At 42.2% G+C, this 26,264-nt stretch overlaps 1 protein-coding gene across 2 annotated transcripts in view; it reads left to right on the top strand.

Moving 5' to 3' along the window:
• Positions 1 to 26,264, top strand: part of MTHFD1 (methylenetetrahydrofolate dehydrogenase, cyclohydrolase and formyltetrahydrofolate synthetase 1) — a 58,586-nt gene that overhangs the window by 13,194 nt on the left and 19,128 nt on the right. For both annotated transcript variants that reach the window (XM_007460060.1, XM_007460061.1), the window contains 13 exons: positions 6,565 to 6,624; positions 7,069 to 7,122; positions 7,993 to 8,129; positions 8,251 to 8,351; positions 10,123 to 10,259; positions 11,629 to 11,740; positions 19,646 to 19,773; positions 20,266 to 20,363; positions 20,538 to 20,711; positions 21,558 to 21,694; positions 23,257 to 23,303; positions 23,931 to 24,038; positions 24,181 to 24,255. In XM_007460060.1, the coding sequence (XP_007460122.1) occupies positions 6,565 to 6,624; positions 7,069 to 7,122; positions 7,993 to 8,129; positions 8,251 to 8,351; positions 10,123 to 10,259; positions 11,629 to 11,740; positions 19,646 to 19,773; positions 20,266 to 20,363; positions 20,538 to 20,711; positions 21,558 to 21,694; positions 23,257 to 23,303; positions 23,931 to 24,038; positions 24,181 to 24,255 (1,368 nt within the window). The remainder of the gene's footprint in view (positions 1 to 6,564; positions 6,625 to 7,068; positions 7,123 to 7,992; positions 8,130 to 8,250; positions 8,352 to 10,122; positions 10,260 to 11,628; positions 11,741 to 19,645; positions 19,774 to 20,265; positions 20,364 to 20,537; positions 20,712 to 21,557; positions 21,695 to 23,256; positions 23,304 to 23,930; positions 24,039 to 24,180; positions 24,256 to 26,264) is intronic.

Raw genomic sequence — 26,264 nt, 5'->3', positions numbered from 1 at the left:
GTACTCAAGGGTCAACGTTTAATAAAAATAATTTTTACTGCTTCATCAAGAGCACTTCTAAGTGAAATTGGTGTCTTTTTTTTTTTTTACTGAGACTGTGTGACTAGGACAGGTTGGTGCCATTGTCTTGATTTAGTGCTAAGTCATCAGCAGTCTTACACAGCCTAACTTGTGCAGCCTCAATACAGATGTCAATACAGTGAAAAAGGCAAATGACATCATAGTATTATGGCACTCGCAAATCTTCTGAAAGGGTGTTGGGGTTCCTGCAAGAGTGTGTGAACCGCACTTTGGGAACCATTGCCTTATGCAGTTTTATCTGACCCCAGATAGCAGCTGTAGGTCAGGAACTTGTAAACCTGGATCTCTCCTGGTTCTAGGCTCTTGGCTTCTAGGACATCACTCCTTCTCTAATCTTTTTTGCTTGTTGTTCCTGATACCTTCCTGATACCTAGACCACTCGAATACCTCAACGCTCAGCCCTTAGACTTCTTTTCTACCTTATTTTTTCGCTAAGTGAGCTCCCCCAGTCCCGTAGCTACATGGGAGAATACTTTCTATCTGAGGTTTCTTTCAAGAGCTCCAGATTCATCCAGTAAGAGGCCTTCAATAAATAGGCAGGAGGTATTTAATAAATATGTGTCATTTGGCCAGATGTACAAATGAATGTTTGAAGGGTTGATTGGGATGACAGGAAACTGATAGCATGCATTTGAAATTCCCTTCAGAAACACCTGCTTCATCACTTCACATTTCCCTCTGTATGTATGTCTCCATGTATATCATTTAAACCCTTGCTAAGTTTCTGCTCCATGTTCATCAAGAATTTCACAGTGAATAGTACTTAAATATTTTCCCCCATTGCTATTCATTATCTGAGAGGCCTTAGTTGAGAAGAAAAGCACAGAAGGCCTGTCGTTCTGCCTGGTATGTCCTGTGCTGTGGTGGATTTTCCATTTTTGCAAATTACTAAGAATCGAAGGTATATGTTGTGGGTGTCCACTTGGTACTTTTGTGGGACCAGTTATTTCTTGGCTTATTCTTGTGAATTGTTTGTTGTAGGACGAGTAAATGTCGTAGACAAGAAATCTGTTTCTGTAAACCTTTTTGTAGCAATATCGAGGGTTTTTTTTTCCCTGCTTTTTTAAAATTGACTTCCAAACTCCTATTTTAAATGTATTGATTGCAAAGTGTTTTTGTTACATAAACACTGTTCTGCAGCTTGTCTCTTATGTCCTTGCAATAAAACAGTGGTAGAATATTTTAATCTTGTACTTTAGCACCAGAATCAACATCTTTCTATGATGCAAGGCTCACAGATTATGTTGTAATCGCATCTGTGCCACCTCAGGCCTCTTGTTTCTTTTCCATCCTGGTGACAGGCACCACCATTTTCCCACACACTCAAACTAGAAACCTGAGCTGTCTCTTTTGGGCATCTCCCTGCTCTCTACATCCCCTTAGGGACTAAGGTACTATTGGTAATGCCTCTCATAAGCTCTTGGGATATCCTCCCTCCTTTTGATTTCTACTGCTCCCACCCTCTGGGCCACTAGTCACCTGCTTACAGGCTTCTGATCTGGATGCTTCCAGTCCTTTTAACTGCAAATGTAGCCCTTGTCAAAATGCAAATCTGATCACGATCCATCCAGCTACACCCACTCTCCCCATCCTTTACAGAAGGAACAACAGTACTGCTTATGTAGAGTGACTGCTGTAGTTCAAATGATTTGTATATATTACTAGTGGTTCTGATTTTTATACTACCCCTACAAGATGGGAGCTGTATGAAACCGAGCAGGACCCTGTGGGCCCCTCCCTGGTACAAATCCTTCTTGTGTCCCCCATATCTTGTTTGTTGGAAATAGGCTTCATTCAGCCTCCTTGACCTTCCCTGAGTTCCATAGGACAGATTCAAACAGTTGCTAATCAGGGAAGGGAGGGGATGCAGAAACATGGGAGGAACAGTCTAGAAACAGTGGTGTAGCACAGCCTTGGGGCAGGGTCCTAGTTCCTCCTCAGGGAATATACATAACAATATCTTAGAGTTCTGCAGAACTGAGACCCCCAGGTGGAGGATGGCAACTTCAGGCTGAGCACAAGATTCCTGGAATACCGCCCTGTTACCTCACCATCAACCAGTCAAAAGAAAGTCACATACCCTGTAGCCCTCAACCCAAATTTTGCCTATAAAAGCATTTCCCTCAAAACCATTAGGGAGTTCTCCTTGCTTGACCCTGCAATAAACCTTTCTTTGCTCCAACTCCGACGTTTCAGTTTGTTTGGCCTCACTGTGCCTGGAGCACCCTAACTTGTGTTCAGTAAGAGTAACTGGTGGTCAAAGATCTTGGGTAGCTTGCCCAAAGCCACAGACATGAAGGTACTGAGTCTGGGTATGAACCCAGCTCTATCTGTCTCCAAAGTCAATTTGCTTTTCCCATTCGTTTTTCTAATTCATTAGCATTGTATTAAGGATATTCAGGATCTGGTCCAGGCATATATACCTACAAGTTGGAATTTCTTTTAAAACAGCGGACTGATAACTTACAAATAGTTAAATATTTAACAGAAATTAAGACTTGGCTTTTCTCACAAGAGATACAAATGAGAGACTTCCCTGGTGGCACAGTGGTTAAGAATCCGCCTGCCAATGCAGGGGACATGGGTTTGAGCCCTGGTCTGGGAAGATCCCACAGGCTGTGGAGCAACTAAGCCTAATGTGCCACAACTACTGAGCCTGTGCTCTGGAGCCCACGAGCCACAACTATTGAAGCCCACACACCTAGAGCCCATGCTCTGCAACAAGAGAAGCCACCACAATGAGAAGCCCAGGCACCACAACGAAGACCCAACGCAGCCAAAAAATAAATAAAAATTTTTAAAAAAGAGAGATACAAATGAGGCTGTATTTCCATAAAATAGTTATTAATAATATAATAACACTTGCTTCCTACCAGTTATTATTTAAAGTGCTTTTTATAAATTTATTTATTTTATTTATTTTATTTTTGGCTGTGTCGGGTCTTCGTTGCTGCGCGTGGGCTTTTCTCTAGTTGCAGCGAGCAGGGGCTACTCTTCCTTGCAGTGCGCGATTGCGGTGGCTTTTCTTGTTGCAGAGCACAGCCTCAGTAGTTGTGGCTTGTGGGCATTGGCGGGCAGATTCTTAACCACTGCAGCACCAGGGAAGCCCTAAAGCGCTTTATATATAGTAAATTATTCAGTCCTCACAAAAGACATGGACAAAACAAAAAAAATAAAGTCAATTGGCCTGAATGTTTACAAAAGGCTCCTGGAGCAGAAGAAAAATTAATCAGTAGACCAATACCCAAGATATTTTATGGTGTAAAACAGGGATTGGTAAACTGTGGCCCATGTCCAAAACTGCTTAGGTTGTAAATGGTTAAAAAAGAAGGTATGACAGAGTATGTGGCCTGAAAAACCTAAAATATATGCTGCCTGGCCCTTTACAGAAAGTTTGTAGATTCCTGGTGTAAAAAAAAAAAAAAAAATCCCTAACTTGTTCCAAGATAGTGTTGTAGGAAAAATGGGGCACAAGAGGATGGTCATATCCCAGGTCTCGGGTGAGTCCCTCAGACAGGCCGCCAGGTGAGGGTCCTTGGCTTTGCATAGGAAAGAATTCAAGAGTGAGCCATAGTGAAGTGAAAGCAAGTTTATTTAGAGAGGTACACGTTCCATAGACAGCGTAGGCCATCTTAAAAGGAGAGAGTGGTTCCGTGGTGTGGGGGTGGCTAGTTTTTATGGGCTAGGTAATTTCATAGGCTAACGAGTGGGAGGATTAGTCCAGGTATTTTGGAGAAGGGGCAGGGACTTCCGGGAATTGGGCCACTGTGCTGCTTTTGGGCCTTTTATGGTCAGCCTCGGAACTGTTGTGGCACCCATGGGTGTGTCATTTAGCATATTGCTAATGTATTACAATGAGTGTATAATGAGGCTCAAGGTCCACTGGAAGTAGACTTTTCCGCCATCTTGGACTAATGTGTTCTAACCGATTTTTGTGGTATCCTGTTCTTAATGGTTGTGTCATTCTTGTAATGGTTGTGCCCTGCCCACTTGCTTTTCTGTCTCAATAGGACGTTTTTTGGATGATGTAATTCACCTCCTTCAAGGAAGAAATTGGTATTTCTGATAAAATGCTTAAGTGATTTTTTTTTTAATAAACTATAATGGGATTAAGATTTGTTCTGGGAAACCAGTAGGCCATCCACCCACTTGCCTGTCAGTCAAGAATCTACTGTTCTTCAACTAAACATTCTTTTTGCATCCAGTCTATCAATGATTATATAACCATTTTTCCCTATGAAATGCCTAGATGAGAATATTTGAACTGGATCTTAAGAGGTCTTTTTCTTTGCATTAGAATTACAGTAAGATTTTGACATATGCTCATAACTGTTAAGCTTTCTGTTAAAAAACTGGTGGTAGTTTTGGAGTTTCAGAAAAATTCCTTCAGAAACATTCAGACAGAAAAGTTACCTATAAAGGAACAACAACAAAAGACTTCAGACTTCTGTCACACTAGATGCCAAAGACAGCAACTCTGAAGGAAAATGTCATGACTCCAAACTCAGCCAAATGTGCCTTAAGTACAAAGACAGCAGAGAAATATTTTCAGGTGCACACAGACTTAGGAAAATGCCCACACACCATTCCTGGAAAAGTGACTTACAGTTGCATTTAGCTACATGAGAGGTGAAGATAAAGTATAGAACAGAGAAGTTGTAATTTATATATAAAAAAAAAAAAACGGCAGTGAGTGATAAAACCATTTAATCTCCGAGTTAAGTCGAAATAACTAATTGTAGTTATAAATATTGTCAACTTAAAAAACGTACCACGTGAGAGCTGTGAGTTGAGTTTATTCAATGTCTTACTGAGTGCTATAGCCTAGGAGACAGTGACAGTCTCTAATTGCTCAGAGAAACTGTTCCAAAGAGGTAGGGGAGGAGTCGGTATATAGATAATGTGTGTGTGTGAATTTGGGCTGGGAGATACAGGCAGTCAAGATCTCAGTGAAAGGCTACTGCTGGTCACAGGATCGGCTATCTCAGTTAATACTTTTTTAAAAAATAAATTTATTTATTCATTTGTTTAAATTTTGGCTGCGTCGGGTCTTTGCTGCTGCACGCGGGCTTTCTCTAGTTGCGGTGAGCGGGGTCTACTCTTCATTGCGGTGCACGGGCTTCTCATTGCAGTGGCTTCTCTTGTTGCGGAGCACGGGCTCTAGGTTCGTGGGCTTCAGTAGTGGCACACGGGCTTGGTAGTTGTGGTTCGCTGGCCCTAGAGCGCAGGCTCAGTAGTTGTGGCTCACGGGCTTAGCTGTTCTGCCGCATGTGGAATCTTCCCAGACCAGGGCTCAAACCCATGTCCCCTGCATTGGCAGGTGGATTCTTAACCACTGCACCACCAGGGAAGTCCCCTCAGTTAATACTTTTAGGGCTTTTCTATGTGTGGGAAGATGCAAGAATCCGGGGTCATTGAAATTCTTCCTAAGACGTGCATTTGAACTATCTAAGGGGCCCATATATTCCAAAACATGGAATGCTGTACCCTGAATTCCTTTCAGGGTGTACTTGCAGGTCAGCAACTGCAGGGGCTAATGACTTGATCCTTATAGAACTGAAATGGCACGCAAAATTCTTTGTTTACAATATTAATAAAAATGAACAAACAGTACTCTATTTCCTACTTTGATCTAAAAATCCCAGTGTATTAAGTATGGTAACTGAATCAGTGAAGGTTGGATGATAGGGGCAAAGATCATATATATAAAATGATGAAAACGAAACATGAGAGGCACTGAAATTCTAGGGAAGCCCCACAGGAAGCACCTAATGCACTTAGGTGCAAATAACCCATAGAAAAATCAAATTCCCCTCACCGCATTCATCTGGCTCTTGAAATTCAAATTAGCACTGGCAAAACTGAGACTTCTCTATAAAGGACACCTGCAGCTAGGAGTAAGGCCATGTTCTGTGAGCCTGAGGGGAGCTTCCAGTAACAGCATCAGCGTGACCAGACCTGGAGATACTCTGTTCCTAGGGCCAGCTTCTTTCTCCACGGTTGTCCTGTTTAAAGCAACCATGCATCAGTTACCTTTGGTGTCAAGGACGTACCGTTTTTCCCTCTGCAGTTTTGGGAGAAACCAAACTTATTGTGGCATATCGCCCCGAGAGAATGTTTCAACTTTGAAAAGGACAAATGTCAACCACTGAAACATGGAAAAATATTTGTAAAGGAAAATTTTAGATAAATGATTACAATGGAAAACTAAATATGTCCATGATTAAAGAAACAGGGAACATAGTGAGACCTAGCATGGTGGGGCAGGGGATTTGGCTTCTGCCTGCTTCTTCCTCTGTCTTGAGGGCAGCAGACTGCCCTTTGCCTGGCGTGGGCGTCTGTTCCGTGTGAGCTAGGATTAGGTCCACCCTAACAGGAGTCTTTTGATTAAATATTCCTTTTATCAAAACTAAAATTTTAGAAGCCTTTCCATACACTTTGCCTTTCCCTAGTCGTCTGATTTGCATGTCTTTATTATTCTAGGTCGGCAACAGAGATGATTCTAATCTTTATATAAAAGTGAAGCTGAAGGCTGCTGAAGAGGTAAAGCCCAGAACAGCGGCGCCAACGCCCCCGCCCTCCATTCTTACCCCTCCCCCTCCCCAGGTCCTGTCTGCCACCCTTTCCCCTTTGTGCTCCCCCCACAAAAACTTTTATCGCCCACAACAGACTTCAGTTTATGTATTTCGCAAGTTAGAAATGGGTGACAGAGCTTCAGCCTCTGGTTTGCCCTGGAAAGTTTTCTAATCAGTGATCCGCTTGCTTCTAAAGAGCAGGAATAGTGGACATAAAACTGCTTAAGTGCCGTGGTGACAGTTAACAAGTAAATGATGGATGGGTCAAAGTGAGAGACTCATTCTTCAGGTTATATGAGGGTGAAATGATGCCTACCACCTCATGGTTTGTCTTAGTCACATCTGTAGAAGAAATGGGCCCATGTCTCAAGTCCTTTTGCCATGCACCTGTTTTAAATGTTCATTCTTGCAGATCGGGATCAAAGCCACGCACATTAAGTTACCACGAACGACCACAGAATCTGAGGTGAGCTGTTAAGAATCAACTGTTAAGAGGACAGCTGAAGTGCTTTCCTCTCTGGTTTTAGTTTAGTGGAACTTTAGGGACTGATGCATTCAGCATACAAGAGACCTCCAGGTAATTCTTTCTTCACAGACTCAGCCTTCAGGAAGTCTTTGAAAATACCCACAGAGTAAATGGGGCAGTGCTAGGTATGAATGTTTGGTACTCACAGTGTGATTGCTGCATCATTTGTTTGCAAATCACCTGCGATGTTCATTGAAAACTGATCACTGGCCTGTTGTTACCTGCATTTGAAAAATGAAATGTATATTTCATTTCTATGATGCTCAGGAATAGGCAGAACAGATCATGGGTGAGTAAAGTCAGAACTGTGGGGGATTAACTGGGAAGTGGCAGGAGGGAAAAGGGACTTCCTGAGGTCGTGGAAATATTCTACATCTGCATTGTCCAGCAGGATAGCCACTAACCCCATGTGGTCATTTAATTAAAATGAAATAAAGTTTAAAATTCCGTTTCTCAGTTGAACTAAGCCACATTTCAAGTATTTTAGTAGCCACTATTGTAAAGTACAAATTACAGAACATTTCTGTCATCACAGAAATCTTGATTTGGGTGATGGTACCATGGATTTTACTGTTGCAGTAATAGTTTATTAAAGTTCTTAGCTCTTTTGTTTGTTGGATTTCTTGCAAGACACCTGAAGGTTACATTCTGTGATAAGGTAGAGTTGCTCTCAGGATCCAAGGCAAGGTACATTCTGAGAGGACTACAGTTAAACCCTTGGGGGGAAAATGGGACTTCTGACTTGGAAAGTGTTTCTCCACCCTGTTGATTTCAATATGGTATATAAGTTGTATGTGGTATTATTTTTAGGTGTTAAAGTGCATTACATCTTTGAATGAAGACCTCAATGTGCATGGTTTCATAGTGCAGCTACCTTTAGATTCAGAGAATCCCATTAACACTGAAGCATTGGTCAACGCTATTGCACCCGAAAAGGATGTGGATGGGTGAGTGTGACTTTGCTTTCTGTACCATATTGCATGATTGCGACTATAATATATTTCTACTTCAGGAACACATCATTTTGGTTCTAAAGAGTAAAGACACCTATCACTTTCCTTGTTTTAGATTGACTAGCATCAGTGCTGGAAAACTTGCTAGAGGTGACCTAAATGACTGTTTCATCCCTTGTACACCCAAAGGATGCTTGGAACTCATCAAGGAGACAGGTAAAAACAACCAGACAAAAACAAAGCACCATTTCATGGAGCCTGGTCTTGACCTTCAGAGGTATAGGGGAGATACACTGTGAGCCCTAAATAAGTGGGCTTGATTGGCACAGGACCTGTGTGCTAGGGGCTTCTTTACCTAAATTCCCAATTTTCTCAACAACCCTATGAAGTAGGTAGGTATTCTTATTGTTTAATAGCTGAGAAGACATTCTCAGAGAGATTGAGTAATTTGTCCAAGAGGCAGCAGAACCAAGATTTGAACTCAGAATTATTTGAGTTCAAAGCATTTTATTTTGTGTGAAAAAGTAACCTATATGATAATAAAGATTCAGATAGTCCGTAGGGTGCAGAGTGAAAAGTCTGAATCCCAGAATGGGCCCCGAGTCACCGTTGTAGATCTAGGAAATGGATTCCTTGGATAATTGGCCGTATTACCCCGTTACCTAGTCAGCCTCTTGGTATTTTAATTTCATCATGAATACTTTTTAGCAGAGGTTATTTTTTACAAGGAAGTGTGCCCTGTTTAAAGGAAGTGGATCAGAAATTTAAAGTGGAAAGTGTTTGCTAACATAAGTGAAAATTTTCTGTGGCTGGCAAGGAAAGGTCAATCTGTAAGCCTTGGGACAGCTATTATTGTTCAGTCCTACAGCAAAATTTATAATCTATGGCATGTTTAGCACACAGTGTGTTCCAACTTCATAGAAAAAAATCCATGAGCCGTGGCAGCTGTAGGCTCCCCACCTCCTCTTGTTGATATTGAAGCAACCATTTACCCTAATGCAGCTTCAGGTCCTTTACTGTACCCTAAAAAGTATAGAAAGTTACCTTCTAAACACTTCACACTTTGAGGGCTTTACTTCTAGATGTTCATGATGTTAGCATTATATAGAAACTTACCTTATTTGGATAGAATTAATGTTACACAAGAAGCACAGTTTGAACACAGACTGCCTTAAGGAAGAGTTCGCTTCAGTGAGGCTGGGTAGAAGGGCTCAGTAGAGTCCTCAGGACCTTATTTCTGCTCCCCTTTGCGTGGTGGCTCGTTCTGAGCTCTACTTGGTGGCCCCGAGCAGCTCCAGCCTGTTGCATCCTTGTGCCTAAGAGTCATGGGATGGATCTCATTGTCCATGGGATGAAATATGGTCACTTGTTCACTCTTGGGTGTTAACCCACACCATCTCTACTGAGGAGAGTATGTCAGTCCTGAAAAGGACATTGGGATAATGCCAGAAGAATGGGTGCTCAGTAAACAAAAAGAAAATTTTTTACTACAGTTAAGTTCCCCTTTATCACTTCCCTGCAGATAAGCCTGTGGCTCAGGCCCTAAGCCAAAAGAGAAATTTGGATGAGGAACTAAAGAGTTACTGATACTAATCTAATTTCCATCCACCCCATTATGTTCACCCTGTTTCTTATAACTGTTTTTCCCACGTAATGTAATATGTCCTCTTCTTCCATGTGGCTGTTTAGCTATATGTCAGGGTTTCTTTCTGATTTGAGTGTAGGTCTTCTCCCCACTCTCCTGTGACTCGATGAATGGATCTTGGCTTAAGCTCCTCTCAAAAACCCACAGCAAGAAGGACACATGTACCAGTCCCAACTTGTAGCTGAAACCCTGAGTAGCCAAAGAAGGGATGGTTTTAGGAAGATTGCTTTTTGATGCTAAGAACCTGCTTTTGTGCACTTGTCCTGAGTTCTCCCAGTTAGGTGGCATGTGAAGGAGGGCAGCTTCCCCCAGTTCTCTGATGCACCCTGGCTTTTCTTCCAGGGGTGCAGATTGCTGGAAGGCACGCTGTGGTGGTCGGGCGCAGTAAAATAGTTGGTGCCCCAATGCATGACCTGCTTCTGTGGAGCCACGCCACAGTGACCACCTGCCACTCCAAGACTGCCCACCTAGGCGAGGAGGTAAGGGGTCGCGTGCACGCGTTTGCATGCCCGTTCCTGCGTGTGGCAGGGGTTCTTGCCTAATGGGGATGGTTCATATTTAAGTGCCAGAAGCCGCCATGTACTTTATTACCTCATTACCGTGTTTAACCCCTCTAACAATTCTGTGATTCTTGTCTGTTTTACAAGATGAAGAAACAAATTCAAATTTAAAACTTGTCCAAGTCTATGCAGATTTTTGTTTGGACTGTATTCTTTCTGTGCCAGTCCATCTCGTGGTAGATGGGGTTAGCAGTATAGGAACTGGGATTGACCCATGGCAGCCAGATCCCACGTATGCGACAGTGGGTGGTCTCAGAGGTGGAGGTGTCCAGAGCAGGTTATGGACAGTGGTCTTGTGACCTCAGTCACAGCTTGTTCTTGACCCCTGCATCAGATTCCTGAGCCTAGGAATTCTCACATGGACACATCCCATTGACGGTGCAGTCTCTTAAATGTGGGGAGAGGCCCAGCACCTCTTTAATCCTCCCCAAGCAATGCTCTGCTGAAGGTGGTGGTCCCCACATTCTGGGGAAGAGGGGGCAGTCTCCAGGTGTCATGTAATTCAGGGACGTTGTCCCAGGCCTGTGGCTCCAAGCCTGTACTCCTCCCTGTCTCAAAGGTTCTCATCAGGTTCCCCATTCAGTAAAATATCTAGTGAAAGGGGAGGTTTTGACGTGTGTAGGAATGAGCATAGTATATGAAGAGCTGTCAGAGACAGTGTGTGGCCTGCATAAAATAGCTGACGACAATGAAGAATTTCATACAAAGCTTACGGATGTCCTTTCCACTTCTAGATTTTTTTTATGTTTCACTGTTTAGTTTCTGAAGTCAGAACTGTCTTTCCACAGTGGTCTTGTGACCTCAGTCACAGCTTGTTCTTGACCCCTGCATCAGATTCCTGAGCCTAGGAATTCTCACATGGACACATCCCATTGACGGTGCAGTCTCTTAAATGTGGGGAGAGGCCCAGCACCTCTTTAATCCTCCCCAAGCAATGCTCTGCTGAAGGTGGTGGTCCCCACATTCTGGGGAAGAGGGGGCAGTCTCCAGGTGTCATGTAATTCAGGGACGTTGTCCCAGGCCTGTGGCTCCAAGCCTGTACTCCTCCCTGTCTCAAAGGTTCTCATCAGGTTCCCCATTCAGTAAAATATCTAGTGAAAGGGGAGGTTTTGACGTGTGTAGGAATGAGCATAGTATATGAAGAGCTGTCAGAGACAGTGTGTGGCCTGCATAAAATAGCTGACGACAATGAAGAATTTCATACAAAGCTTACGGATGTCCTTTCCACTTCTAGATTTTTTTTATGTTTCACTGTTTAGTTTCTGAAGTCAGAACTGACTTTCCCTAGGTAAGTAAAGGTGACATCCTGGTAGTTGCAACTGGTCAGCCTGAAATGGTGAAAGGGGACTGGATCAAACCTGGGGCAATAGTCATCGACTGTGGAATCAATTATGTCCCAGGTGAGTGTTGCTGGGGGAGAAAGGTGGCTTCTGGAGGTGGGCTGGGCAGAGGAAGATGAAGCCCAAGCGAGAACCCCTTGTCCCATTTTAGGCTTGAAGTGCTAAGGTTTAGAGTGATCAGCCTACCCATGGGGGCATGAAGTTAGTAGACGGCATAGTTGCCCCTTGCAGGAAGAGCCTGTGATTTTAGCCACTGTGCCGTGCCGTGCAGTCCAAGATGACCTTGTCCAGGGAGAGGGTGGGAGAGGAGGCAAGATGATTTCTCGCTTTATCATCACGTAGAGATGGGTTTTAACAAAGGATGGTTAAAATATAGTGTGATCTTTGCAAAGTGCTGTGAGACTCCAGGAGAGGGACACATTGTGTCAAGAGTCCTCTAGTTAGGGCTTTGCAAAGATGTTTGGCCTGGGCTGTTTCTAGGTCAAGGATAAAGCCAACATTATAGTCGTGTCCAAAACTGTCCTTGTATCCTCGTCCCTAAGTTACTCCCCACTGCGCTGTTTTGGTTAGTGATATCATCACCATTCTTCCTTCCCACAAGTCTGAAACCTTTTAGTTTCCCTCCCAATCGTTCCATGTATGGATCCATTTTTAAATTTTATGAGTTTTTTCCCTTTCTTCTCTGTTCTCAGTGTCACCACTGAGAGTCACCCTCTCTGCTGGATGCACTGCTATAAATTTCTCCCTGGTCTCCCTACCACCAGCTGACTCCCACTCAGATCCATCTGTGCACTCTTGCCATGTTTATGGGTCTTGATGTGGACCTGTGAGCCTCTTTCTTCCATGTTACCTGCCAGACTCCTTAGCTCCATACTAGTTTCAGCCACCTCTGTGGCCTTCTTTCTCACACACACTTTGTGAATACCTGTCTTAAACTGTTGTAAAATGGACCACATGCTCTCCTGCACATGCCCGTTTGTACTTTGCTGCCCCTCTGCCTGCAACTTTAGTGGGGCAGGCTGTTCTTTTCCTCATGAAGTTTTCAAATGTAAAATCTGAAAGGACAATTCAGTGAATAGTTGTATACATACCTCGTGGGTTCAAAAAAGGAACAATTTTTGATCAAGCAACTGTTTCTGTGCATCAGGCACCACTCCAGGCCTTGGGCTACACAACTGAATAAAGTGCGACCGTGATCTTCACTTTCAATGACTTCCTCCCCACCTCCTCTCTGTCCAAAATGTCCATTCTTCCTTCCAAACCTTGTCTGATTTTCCTTCAGCAAGAGATGATCTCTCCTTGTTTGAAAATCCTTCTCTCCCTCCCTCCCCTCCCGCAGAACTTGGTGTTTCTCTCACTGTATGTCTCTCATGCTTGGTGTCCTGTGCCTTTTCTCCACTAGTCTGCCTCTAGGTGCCGTGTCCAGCGTGTGCCTTCTGACTGCTGGCACCCATATCTGTTGGAATGTTAACAAGAGTTATAGCAAGAATATTCTTCTTCCTCCCCTCCCATCTCAAGTTTGAAATATAGTCACTAAGCTGCCAGGAACATGAGTCACTGTCAAGCCTTCACCGTTTTTAACCTCCCTCCCACTCTCCGTACCATGTTTTTAAGACAGTAGCTCATAATTGATCACTCCTTTTCTTGTAGTGTAATTATCTGATGGGTGATAAAGAAATTGCTCTCCTACAACTCCTCACTTTCAGTACTTGCAATGTGACATTCAAGCTCATTCTGTTTAAAACCTTGCATCTTCTGTATCATATTTCTGCTTTTGACTTTTTTTGTTTTAGACTGGATTTGGGAGAGGAAAGAAGAAAAACCTGGGTAGGGCTCTTGAGTCTCGTATGAAATGAAATGTTGACTTACACATGAAACTTAACCTCCTATTCACATTTATTCCTCATGTAGAAGGTAAAATATGAATAAGGTCAGAGCAGTATCTTTCCTCCTGGTCAGATGTACTTTTTCTGATCCTGGGGATATAGGTGAATAAGTATCATTACTGTTCCCCAAGGAAGGCAGGATCACTGTTACAGACCCGAGGGTGAGCGAGAGGACCTAAAAACTGCTCTTTGCAAGTGTTCATTCCTTTTTTTTTTTTTTTTAATTGTTATTGATGTATAGTTGATTTACAATGTTGTGTTAGTTTCAGGTGCACAGCAAAGTGAATCAGGCATACATATACATATATCCACTCTTTTTTACTTTCTTTTCCCATATAGGCCATTACAGAGTATTGAGTAGAGTTCCTTGTGCTATACAGTAGGTCCTTATTAGTTATCTATTTTATATATAATAGTGTGAATGTGTGAATCCCAGTCTCCCAATTTATCACTGCCCCTTTTACCCCCTGGTAACCCAAAGTTTGTTTTCTACATCTGTAACTCTGTTTCTGTTTTGTAGGTAAGTTCATTTGTACCCCTTTTTTTAGATTCCACATATAAGTGATATCATGATATTTGTCTTTCTCTGACTTACTTCACTCAGTATGACAATCTATGTGTCCATCCATGTTGCTGCAAATGCCATTATTTCGTTCTCTTTTATGGCTGAGTAATATTCCATTGTATATATGTACCACATCTTCTTTATCCATTCCTCTGTTGATGGGCATTTAGGTTGCTTCCATGACCTGGCTATTGTAAACAGGGCTGCAGTGAGCATTGGAGTGCATGTATCTTTTTGAATTATGGTTTTCTCTGGATATATGCGCAGGAGTGGGATTGCTGGATCATACGGTAGCTCTATTTTTAGTTTTTTTAAGGAGCCTCCATACTGTTCTCTATAGTGACTGTACCAATTTACATTCCCACCAGCAGTGTAGGAGGGTTCAAATGTTCATTCTTGAAACACCACTTTCCACAACTGGACCACTTCTTGGTTCATATTTTGATTATTTAAATCGTTTGCATGGTCCTTTCAGGGATAACATCTTACGTTATTTTCCAAATTAAGGATGAATTAAGGTACGTAGTTATTTTTTTGTTTTGTTTTGGTTCTTTTTGCGGTACGCGGGCCTCTCACTGTTGTGGCCTCTCCCGTTGTGGAGCACAGGCTCCGGACGCACAGGCTCAGCGGCCATGGCTCATGGGCCCAGCCGCTCCGCGGCATGTGGGATCCTCCCGCACCAGGGCACGAACCTGTGTCCCCTGCATCGGCAGGTGGACTCTCAACCACTGCACCACCAGGGAAGCCCCCATAGTTATTTTTTGTTGGTTTTTTTTTGTTATGGGTTTTTGTTTTGTTGGGGGTTTTTTTGAGGAATATTTTTTTAAGATTCAAGTACAGAGCAGAAAGTATTGGCCAGAGAAACATGTAAAAGTGTTCTTCCTGGTGGTTTACTAAAGATAATTTGAAAAGGGCTGGATTAATAGCCTTTTATTTGGAAGGGTTATAAAAGAGGGGAACAGATTCTTAACCCCTCTCAATCCAGTCTCAACCTAACCAGCGTAGTGGCTTCTATACTGGACCCTGTTATTGGGGCCCCCAAATTACACGTGAAGGACTCAAGGCTCAGCTGGATTGGGTTTTGTTTTCCCTCTACCGCGCAGCTCGCGGGATCTTAGTTCCCCGACCAGGGATTATAAACCCATGCCCCCTGGAGTGGAAGCGCAGAGTCCTAACATTGGACCGCCAGGGAAGTCCCTCAGCTGGATCTTAAGTCGTTTTGCACTGATAGTTCCAGATGAAAGGGAAATTCTAGGGCTGGGATAGATAAGCAAAATGTTTGTTGGTTACTGAAGCCATGTGCTTAGAGACAGAGTCACTTTTCCACTGACCACATCACACCTTCTGTGAAACCCTGTACGTACATCAGAGAGCACTGAAGCCAGCCCTGATAGTGTTTGATTAAGGAGCAGAGCTGAGCTCACCCAGTGCGGCGTTAGGTTGTGCAGTAATTGACATGTCTCCTGTATATGCAGAAACACACGGAGAAAGTGACTAACATTCATAAATAGAAGGAGGTACAGGGGTATTTTTAGCTAACTTCGGTGTTAGACAATTGAAACCCATACAAGGGCAACCCTCAACCGTCATTTGCCTGGCATTTTGAAACGACCTTAGTGATTATGAGAGGAAATGTTCTGCCATTGCCGTAGCTTGCTGCCTTATAATCTAGAAGCCTGAAACCATAACAAGGGGTTGTGTTTACCAGCTCCTGAGAGTACATATAGAAAATATCTAATGTTATCTAGGGTAGGAAGAGAAACCCTTATGTTTGGAGAGTGTTTTTTCTTTTTTTTTTTAAATTAATTAATTTAGTTTTGGCTGCATTGGGTCTTTGTTGCTGCGTGCAGGCTTTCTCTAGTTGCGGCGAGCGGGGGCTGCTCTTTGTTGTGGTGCGCAGGCTTCTCATTACAGTGGCTTCTCCTGTTGCGGAGCACGGGCTCTAGGTGTGTGGGCTTCAGTAGCTGTGGCTCACAGGCTCTAGAGTGCAGGCTCAGTAGTTGTGGCGCACGGGCTTAGTTGCTCCATGGCATGTGGGCTCTTCCCGGACCAGGTCTCGAACCCGTGTCCCCTGCATTGGCAGGCGGATTCTTAACAACTGCGCCACCAGGGAAGCCCGGAGAGTGTTTTTTCAATCTCAAGAAACACACACAATTTACTTGATTCTCCTCAAGCTTGTGAAATAGGTAGTGTTCATCCTTCTTTGCCCCTTTGGACTTCTGATCAGTAAGGAGCCCACAGGGGTTGGAGACTCGAGGTTAGTGAAAGAGCTGATCCTAGAGCCGAAGTCACTTAATTCTGGCTTTTTGGCTGAATCCTGAGGCTTCCTTTCTTAGTTGTGGCAATCTGATCAAAGAGGTGAAATGGCTAAGATCTTACCAGGTCCTGCCTTAGAACCAACCACAAGGTCTAGCCCTGTCCCCAGCCCCTCCTGGAAGTGCACTGAAGCCAAGTGTAGGAGTGAGTGAGCAGTGATGCATCATGGGGTTTTGTTCTCTTGAATAGCTATTCTTTGCTGCTAAAATTTGTAGTTGTTCTTGTATCCTTTTAACGGGAGTGTAATTATATTCTTTGCCTTTTTGCATACATTTAAGTAGCTGCTCGTCTTTGGAATTGGATGTTGAATTGTTCCTCCAGCTCATGCCTGGAGCTTACAAAATGCTGACAGTTGCTGTAGAAACTGTATCTGGCAGCTGTGATATAGCTGGAGCTTTGTGCACCCAAAAAATTCCTTTGAAGGCCTTGACAAATTAACATTTTAAAAGGTGCTCATTGTATACTTGGTGGTTGGCTTTAAGAATAAAAAACAGTTGGTATTTTATTTGCCACCTGACAGAAGACAAAAGGATTCTCCTGGTTCTGAAAAACCACTTAAGCATCTTGTGGAATTTTGCAGGTAAAGTAAGTTTCTCCCTAGGAGATAGCAAACACCTGTCATCCCACAGCTTTTTTTTTTTTTAAACATCTTTATTGGAGTGTAATTGCTTTGCATTGTTGTGTTAGTTTCTGCTGTATAACAAAGTGAATCAGCTATACGTATACATATATCCCTATATCCCGTCCCTCTTGCGTCTCCCTCCCACCCCTCTAGGTGGTCACAAAGCATGGAGCTGATCTCCCTGTGCTATGCGGCTGCTTCCCACTAGCTATCTGTTTTACGTTTGGTAGTGTATATATGTCAATGCCACTCTCTCACTTTGTCCCAGCTTACCCTCGCCCTTCCCCGTGTCCTCAAGTCTATTCTCTCTGTCTGCGTCTTTATTCCTGTCCTGCCCCTAGGTTCATCAGAACCATTTTTTTTTATATTCCATATATATGTGTTAGTGTTCAGTATTTGTTTTTCTCTTTCTAACTTCACTCTGTGTGACAGACTCTAGGTCCATCCACCTCACTACAAATAACTCAATTTTGTTTCTTTTAATGGCTGAGTAATATTCCACTGTATATATGTGCCACGTCTTCTTTATCCACTCATCTATCAGTGGACCCTTAGGTTGCTTCCATGTCCTGGCTATTGTAAATAGTGCTGCAGTGAACATTGTGGTACATGACTCTTTTTGAATTATGGTTTTCTCAGGTTATATGCCCAGTAGTGGGATTGCTATGTTGTATGGTAGTTCTATTTTTAGTTTTTTAAGGAACCTCCATACTGTTCTCCATAGTGGCTGTATCAATTTACATTCCCACCAACAGTGCAAGAGGGTTCCCTTTTCTCTGCACCCTCTCCAACATTTATTGTTTGTAGATTTTTTATGATGGACATTCTGCCCGTTGTGAGGTGATACCTCATTGTAGTTTTGATTTGCATTTCTCTAATGATTAGTGATGTTGAGCATCCTTTCATGTGTTTGTTGGCAGTCTGTATATCTTCTTTGGAGAAATGTCTATTTAGGTCTTCTGCCCATTTTTGGATTGGGTTGTTGGTTTGTTTTTTTTTTATTGAGCTGCATGAGCTGCTTGTATATTTTGGAGATTAATCCTCTTGTCAGTTGCTTCATTTGCAAATAATTTCTCCCATTCTGAGGGTTGTCTTTTGGTCTTGTTTATGGTTTCCTTTGCTGTGCAAAAGCTTTGAAGTTTCATTAGGTCCCATTTGTTTATTTTTGTTTTTATTTCTATTTCTCTAGGAGGTGGGTCAGAAAGAATCTTGCTGTGATTTATGTCATAGAGTGTCTGCCTATGTTTTCCTCTAAGAGTTTTATAGTGTCTGGCCTTACATTTAGGTCTTTAATCCATTTTGAGTGTATTTTTGTGTATGGTGTTAGGGAGTGTTCTAATTTCATTTTTTTTACATGTAGCTTCCAGTTTTCCCAGCACCACTTATTGAAGAGGCTGTCTTTTCTCCATTGTATATTCTTGCCTCCTTTATCAAAAATAAGGTGACCATATGTGTGTGCGTTTATCTCTGGGCTTTCTATCCTGTTCCATTAATCTATATTTCTGTTTTTGTGCCAGTACCATACTGTTTTTGTTGTTGTTGTTGTGTTTGTTTGTTTTTTTTAGTACCATACTGTCTTGATTACTGTAGCTTTGTAGTATAGTCTGAAGTCAGGGAAACTGATTCCTCCAGCTCCATTTTTCTTTCTCAAGATTGCTTTGGCTATTCGGGGTCTTCTGTGTTTCCATACAAATTGTGAAATTTTTTGTTCTAGTTTTGTGAAAAATGCCATTGGTAGTTTGATAGGGGTTGCATTGAATCTGTAGATTGCTTTGGGTAGTAGAGTCATTTTCACAATGTTGATTCTTCTAATCCAAGGACATGGTATATCTCTCCATCTGTTGGTATCATCTTTAATTTCTTTCATCAGTGTCTTATAGTTTTCTGCATACAGGTCTTTTGTCTCCTTAGGTAGGTTTATTCCTAGGTATGTTATTCTTTTTGTTTCAGTGGTAAATGGGAGTGTTTCCTTAATTTCTCTTTCAGATTTTTCATCATTAGCATATAGGAATGCCAGAGATTTCTGTGCATTAATTTTGTATCCTGCTACTTTACCAAATTCATTGATTAACTCTAGTAGTTTTCTGGTAGCATCTTTAGGATTCTCTGTGTATAATATCATGTCATCTGCAAACAGTGACAGTTTTACTTCTGCTTTTCCAATTTGGATTCCTTTTATTTCTTTTTCTTCTCTGATTGCTGTGGCTGAAACTTCCAAAACTGTTGAATAATAGTGGTGAGAGTGGGCAACCTTGTCTTGTTCCTGTTAGTGGGAATGGTTTCAGTTTTTCACCATTGAGAACAATGTTGGTTGTGGGTTTGTCACATTTGACCTTTATTATGTTGAGGTAACTTCCCTCTATGCCTACTTTCTGGAGAGTTTTTATCATAAATGGGGAACTTTTATCACATCCCACAGCTTTTAAGTAAAGTAGGCACTTGAACCAGATGGAACTACACACCCTAAACTCAACTTAGTTTTTGGAGCAAGCTGTTGTAATTGATCACATAACTTAGAAATAAACACCAAGATTGTGATTCTGAGACTGTGCTTTGATTTTTTTACCTCTGACCAGATGATACAAAACCAAGTGGGAGGAAAATTGTAGGTGATGTGGCATACAAGGAGGCCAAGGAGAGGGCAAGCTTCATTACTCCTGTTCCTGGTGGTGTCGGGCCAATGACGGTGGTGATGCTAATGCAAGTAAGTGTGAATGGACGTTTCTGTAATAGTTCTACGAAGCTGATAGAATTCCAGGTACTGCATTTCTCCCCAAGTAGAAATGTCATAGAACCTACTCAGAATCTAAGTAAGGATGTGAATCTTTTGAAGAAAAAAGGAAATGGAAGTAGAGAGAAGTAGAATCAGTCATATTAATCGAAGGGAGTAGGGGTAGCATGATTCTGATTTACTCTGGAATGTGATAACTTAAGGGGAAAAAAGTGCGAGCAGCCTGGCTTCATTCGGTATGTTTTGGCTTCTTGCCCTCTGTAACACATACCAGCTGGTGGGGGTGAGGCACGCAGCCCAGGGCATCCTGCTGCCTGTAGACTCCGGCCTCGAATTGAAGCATGTTAACAGGCGGATCCTGAAGCTGTTCATTTTGTGATTGAACTTGAGTGACCAGGACTAGGAACTGAGGTGGAGGTTAAAATCATCACCTCTTCTCAGTTCCATTTGTGTCATTTTGTTTAGAGCACGGTAGAGAGTGCAAAGCGTTTCCTGGAGAAATTTAAGCCAGGGAAGTGGATCATTCAGTATAACAAACTTAACCTGAAGACACCTGTGCCAAGGTAAAAAGAAGCTTTTGCTGTTTTCACACTATGGCTGGTGGGGTTTTAGCTAATGGATACCATGGTTATGTGTATGCCCCCTCCGAACGTGGTTGAGGTGGGTCATTACTAGGATGGCATTGATTTGAGTCCCGTGAATAAAGGTTGATACATATTTTCTATATTTCTCCTAAGTGACATTGATATATCACGGTCTTGCAAGCCAAAGCCCATTGGTAACCTGGCTCGAGAAATTGGTCTGAGCTCTGAAGAGGTAGAATTGTATGGTGAAACCAAGGCCAAAGTCCTGCTGTCAGTACTGGATCGCCTGAAGCACCAGCCCGACGGGAAATACGTGGTGGTGACCGGGTATGGTTTTTGTCCGTTTGCCAGTTGAATCTTAATATTAATCCTGATTATTATTACCAGGGGTTGCATTTGCACTTAGCCATGTATATGTGGAGGTTCCTTTAATTTGGTTTTAGCATTTTTTTTTTTTTTTTGTGCGGTACGCGGGCCTCTCACTGTTGTGGCCTCTCCCGTTGTGGAGCACAGGCTCCGGATGCTCAGGCTCAGCGGCCATGGCTCACGGGCCCAGCCGGTCCGCGGCATGTGGGATCTTCCCGGACCGGGGCACGAACCCGCATCCCCTGCATTGGCAGGCGGACTCTCAACCACTGCGCCACCAGGGAAGCCCAGGTTTTAGCATTTTCATATTTATTTTATCTAATTTGATCCTTACAGCGACCATGTGAGGAAGAGTAGATAACTCTAGAGATGAGAAAATTTGTCAAGATTATTCATCAGTAGGTGGAAGAGTTTGAATCTTAAAACCTGATCTTCAGATGGAATTGCCTTTTTTTAACCCCAGATCATTAATTCTGTAGATCTGTTGAGGATTCATCTATTTTTTTGTTTGGCTGAGTGAAAAGCTAGTTTTTGAGACTAAATTGAGAAATTAAAAGTATAGCAGTTTCTCTTACAAAGTAGAGTATATTTGACCCTAACTGTCAGAAGAGCTAAAATGCAGAAGTCTTTTTTAATTTAAAACTGGGGGGAAGTTACAACTAAGACCCTTGGAAAAGATCCCTTTCATGTCTTTCATCTTTCTGGTTATTAAGATTAAGAGTCACTCTCTAGGATCAGAGCTGACTTAGTGATGCACATGAATTTATTACATAAACGTAATTTTCCTATTTTGCTTTCATCTTGAAGAATAACTCCAACACCCCTGGGAGAGGGGAAAAGCACAACCACGATTGGGCTGGTGCAGGGCCTCAGTGCCCATCTCCATCAGAACGTCTTCGCGTGTGTGCGACAGCCTTCTCAGGGCCCCACCTTCGGAATAAAAGGTATTAGTGAGACCAGACCTGGGTGGCCAGAGGGCACCTGCACCTCCTTCAGTCCTCCTGGCCCACTTGGCCCATGAACGTGTGCGGGGTCTTCAGCTCATTTAGACACCAGGAACAGCTTCATCACATCCCAGAAAAGCATCATGGTGCTTTTGGTGAAGGCTTTCATTGGATCACCCCAACTCCTGCTGTCACTGTCTGACACTGCACAGGGATTCCCTGGGATGGGTAATATGTAGCCAGGGGTGCTTTTATATGACCGATAGTCAACTCTCATAGTAACAATAAAGGTAATCACAGCTGCTGATCACCATGCTGACTTTCTAGAGACAAAGACAAACCCTACAGATGTTTCACACTGAGGGAATAAGAAAAGCATATGCTTATTGAGTATAGGCTTCGTGCCAGGTTTTGTGCTAAGCAGTTTATGCCTATTACTTTATCTTCTAAGATGGTTAGTTTTATCTCCACTTACAATAGCAGCAACTGGGATTCAGAGGTAGCTTGAATTCAAGGCAGTATCATCAAGTACCAGGGTGAGTCCCCACGTCTCCTTCAAGCCCTAAGATAATACCATGAACCCAGTGTTTCTTCTGATGAGATGAAAACACAACATCAGTAGCTGTACTTCACCTTCAGTGTTTGATATTAGCTGCAGCACTGCAAACATGTTCACTTAATTAAAAATATTTTTATTAATTAAAATAGGTTCTCAGAGTTAGCTTCATCATTTGCTTGGCGATAGGGTATCACATATCCTGCTTGTTCTAACAATTACTACAAATGTTGACACGGGGTATGCCTTTGTCCTTCAGCCTGTTGTTTTGATATAAGTGCGTTAACTTAGTTCTGCTTTTGAGCTTAATAACCCCCTGTTATTTCAGAATGAGCCTTTTCCCCCTTATTGAACCCAATATGCTCCTTTTCCTCTTATCACAAATTGCCCCATTTTCATCGTGTGATCTCTGCCCCACGAAAACCCCGCACAAAACCTCTACCTCAGATTGACATTTATCTCACTGTTAACCTGATAACCTGGACCCTTTTAACTGGATTTTGGTTGGTAATCCAAATGGGCCAGCAAAAATCTAGCAGTTAAGCTGTTTTCTACCATATGTGTCCTATTTAGGAAGAATTGCAGTCTCTGTGTTTGTGTTGCTGTGTTTATTTTAAATATTCCTTTTTTAAAATGCCAGAATAGCATTTATGAGGGTAGGACATGGAACAGGTTTGCCTTTATGTAACTGTAGGCTGGGGTTTTTTTTAACAAATGTTAGGAATCAAGGGGAACCTGTTTCTAAAGATAATGAGTAGGTATGTTATGTGTTTATGGTTTTGTCAGTTAGATTCAGATTTCAGTTGAGAGACTATTCAGAGTGAACAAGATCAAGCGGTTTGGTTTGGTCAAGAAAATTAGAAAGCACTTGATCAAATCTGTCCAAATGGTTGTAAAAAGTAAATAATATGCGGAGCAGTTACAAAAACCGATTTGCTTTCATTTGATTTGCAAGTCACGGTGAAACATGCTTAACATGAGTCTTCAACCTTGACCTGTCCTCCAGGTGGTGCTGCAGGCGGCGGCTACTCACAGGTCATTCCTATGGAAGAGGTAATGTGGCCTGGGATTTGGTTGGATCAGACCTTTTTTTATAGTTTTTCCTTCCTGGGATTAAAGTTTACTGTAGAGATCTTAGTGGGCAAGTGACTTGCTTGCTCAACAGAAGGAGTACGTCAGAGAAAAACAGCTTAATTTGCCAACTTTTAAAGAGTTTACTTTTTTGACATGCCAAGGACTTCAAAGCCTGGCTTGCAGTGAAAATAATAAGCAAGTGATTCAATGAAGCATAAGATAGGGAAGAACAAACATGAAGTGAATTCAAAGTAATAACCACAGAAGTGGGAGCAGCGTACAGGCATGGAGTTGGGTCGCTCCAGTGTACTTCTTGCTCACTGTTTAAAGGACGTGAGTGTGTTCTTACTAATCCAGCGTTGCTGCTGATCCCAGGGGTGTGGCGTTTATGGTTATTGGCCATGTCTCTTAGGGAAAACCAGTGTTCCTTCTGAGGACAGATAGTAATTTGTTTTCAAGAGATAGCTGTGTTGGTGTTTGTCCACTAGCTGTGCTGCCATCAGTTTTCCATTGGCTTTAACATAGGGATTGGTTTGGCTGCAATAGAATGAATGTGAAAAGATGCAGAGAAGTTGGAAGACTGATGTGGCTTCTGCCCTTTTGTAGTTTAATCTCCACCTCACCGGTGACATCCATGCCATCACTGCGGCTAATAACCTTGTGGCTGCGGCCATTGATGCCCGGATGTTCCACGAACAGACCCAGACAGACAAGGTAGGCTGCTGAGACCCCCACGGGCAGTTTTGAAAGGTTTGAAGCACTCGAATTAACGGTGGACCCTTGGGTACCAATAATGCAGGTAGTAAGACAGTGGCGTTCCTCTCCCTTAAAAGCCCTCTTCCTCCTTTTCTCTAAGGCCCTCTTTAATCGTTTGGTACCATCAGTAAATGGAGTGAGAAAGTTCTCTGATATCCAAATCCGGAGGTTACGGGTAAGCTTTTCCCTTGTTCATTTTTGATATTGTGTGAAATTAGGTGATCGATAAGGAGGTTATAATCTCCTTAGAATAGCCTATTTTGGACAAGTTCATCCATAACCATAGTCATAAGGTTATGATACACATAAAGATGGGTAGCAGAGGTTGTTTCTCACTTATCTTTGAATTTTTAGTGGTTAGTCCCAGAATCAGTAGAGCACTGAGGACCTGCTCTCAGCTAAGAAGAATGACACTTCTTTATAGCATGGATATAGGAGTCAGGATGCCAGCGTGGCAACATAGCAGCTTCTAGAGTTTGGATACCTGCTCTTTGCAGCATCAGGGTCTTAAGCAAGAGTGGTTACTTCTGTATTTTATTTGAACTTCTAATACAAATATATAGTTATTAAACGTACACTGTACCATATGACCCATAAATTCTACTCCTAGGTATTTACTCAAAAGAAATGCAAACTTGTATTCATATAGAAACAAAATCTACAAACAACCTAAATATCTTTCTGTAATAAATGGATAAACAAACTGGTACATCCATACAGTAAAAAGGAATGAACTGTTGATACACACAACAACTTGAATGAATCTCAAAGGCATTATGTTGCTTGAAAGAAGCTAGCCGCAAATGGTTGCATACTGTATGCTTCCATTTATATGACATTCTCAAAAGACAAAGCTATAGTGATGGAAAATAGATCAGTGGGTACCAGGAGTTATGGGTCGGGGAAAGGTGTGGCTATAAAGGGGTAGCACAAGGGAATTTTCAAAATAAAATTCAAAATACATTCTTGTGTTACTTTTACATATGAAAGAAATGTTATATATCTGTAAATATTCTTTAGACTGCCTGACACATATAAGCATTCAATAAATGGTATGTGCTACCTTGTTATCAATAGTAGTTATGCTCACCTTATTTTTAATTTTTTGCAACTTTATATTTTAATGCTGTAAGAATAGTACACAAGCTCCAGATGCAGTAATGATTTACATTTTGCCATGCTTGCTTTACAGTTCTGTCACTATTTATATATATGCATTTTTCTCTGAACTTGAGAAAAAGTGACTTTTACACAGTTTGATATTTTTTAGCTTCTCTTGTTCTCACACCCCACAAAACATCCTTGCGTAAGGTAAGTCAGCTATTACCTTGTTACGTAAAAGAATTGTGCTCTGCAAGGCAGCAAGTACTATAGAAGAGCAGGCAACTTGTAATCTTACCTTTGCTGATGGAACTTTCTGTCAGGTGTGGGGAGGGGCTGGACTCAACATTTAAATGATCCTTTAAAAAGCTCTGGGATTTGAGATCAAGGGACTTGTCCATGGCCACAGCACCCCTCACCAGGTTGGAAGTAGAACGTCAATCTGTTTCCTGGTCCCCAGGCATCCTCTCTTGTGCTGTGTTATCACAGTCTACCCAGCAGGTACTCAGTCAAGAAGGGTTGTCAACAGCAAATTCTCAGCTTAGTGACTGAGGGTTTTGCTGACTTCTATAAACAATGTCATGTTCCAGGCTTGTGATGCTATTTGACAAGCCAGTGAGCACCAGCTCTGAAAACATACCTGAGGGTTTAAAACAAAGTCCTCATAAACACAGGAAGGGAACTATGGGAAGAGTAGGGTTTGCTGGGGCCTCTCAGATCTACCATGAGTTAAGAGAAAAAGAGAGTACATTTTAAAGGCATTTTCCATTTCAGTATTTGACCATGGTACACATTGTAAATAAATAAATTTCCAAGTTCTGTGAGGAGGAAGAAACAAACCCTTCTTGTGCTTTTTGGAATAGTAAGAAGGCAGTGAAAGGATAGTACTACTTAAAAAGCATGTACTGTGCTAGAGCAATGTCTGTTCTTTTCTTCTGCATTGAAAGGACTATTTATCCCTTTAAATATATTCAAAAGGTCAGCATATTAGTTTTAGAAAAAGCATTAAAAGTGATTTACATTGATTTTTATTGATCCATATTTGTTTTTGCCCTTCTAATTTTGCATGTGACTTGGGCTTCT

Source organism: Lipotes vexillifer, unplaced genomic scaffold (genome assembly GCF_000442215.2).
Source record: "Lipotes vexillifer unplaced genomic scaffold, Lipotes_vexillifer_v1.1 scaffold672, whole genome shotgun sequence".
Lineage (NCBI taxonomy): Eukaryota > Metazoa > Chordata > Mammalia > Artiodactyla > Lipotidae > Lipotes > Lipotes vexillifer.
Note: the sequence above shows the minus strand (reverse complement) of the source record. Positions and strands in the feature narration are given on the sequence as shown.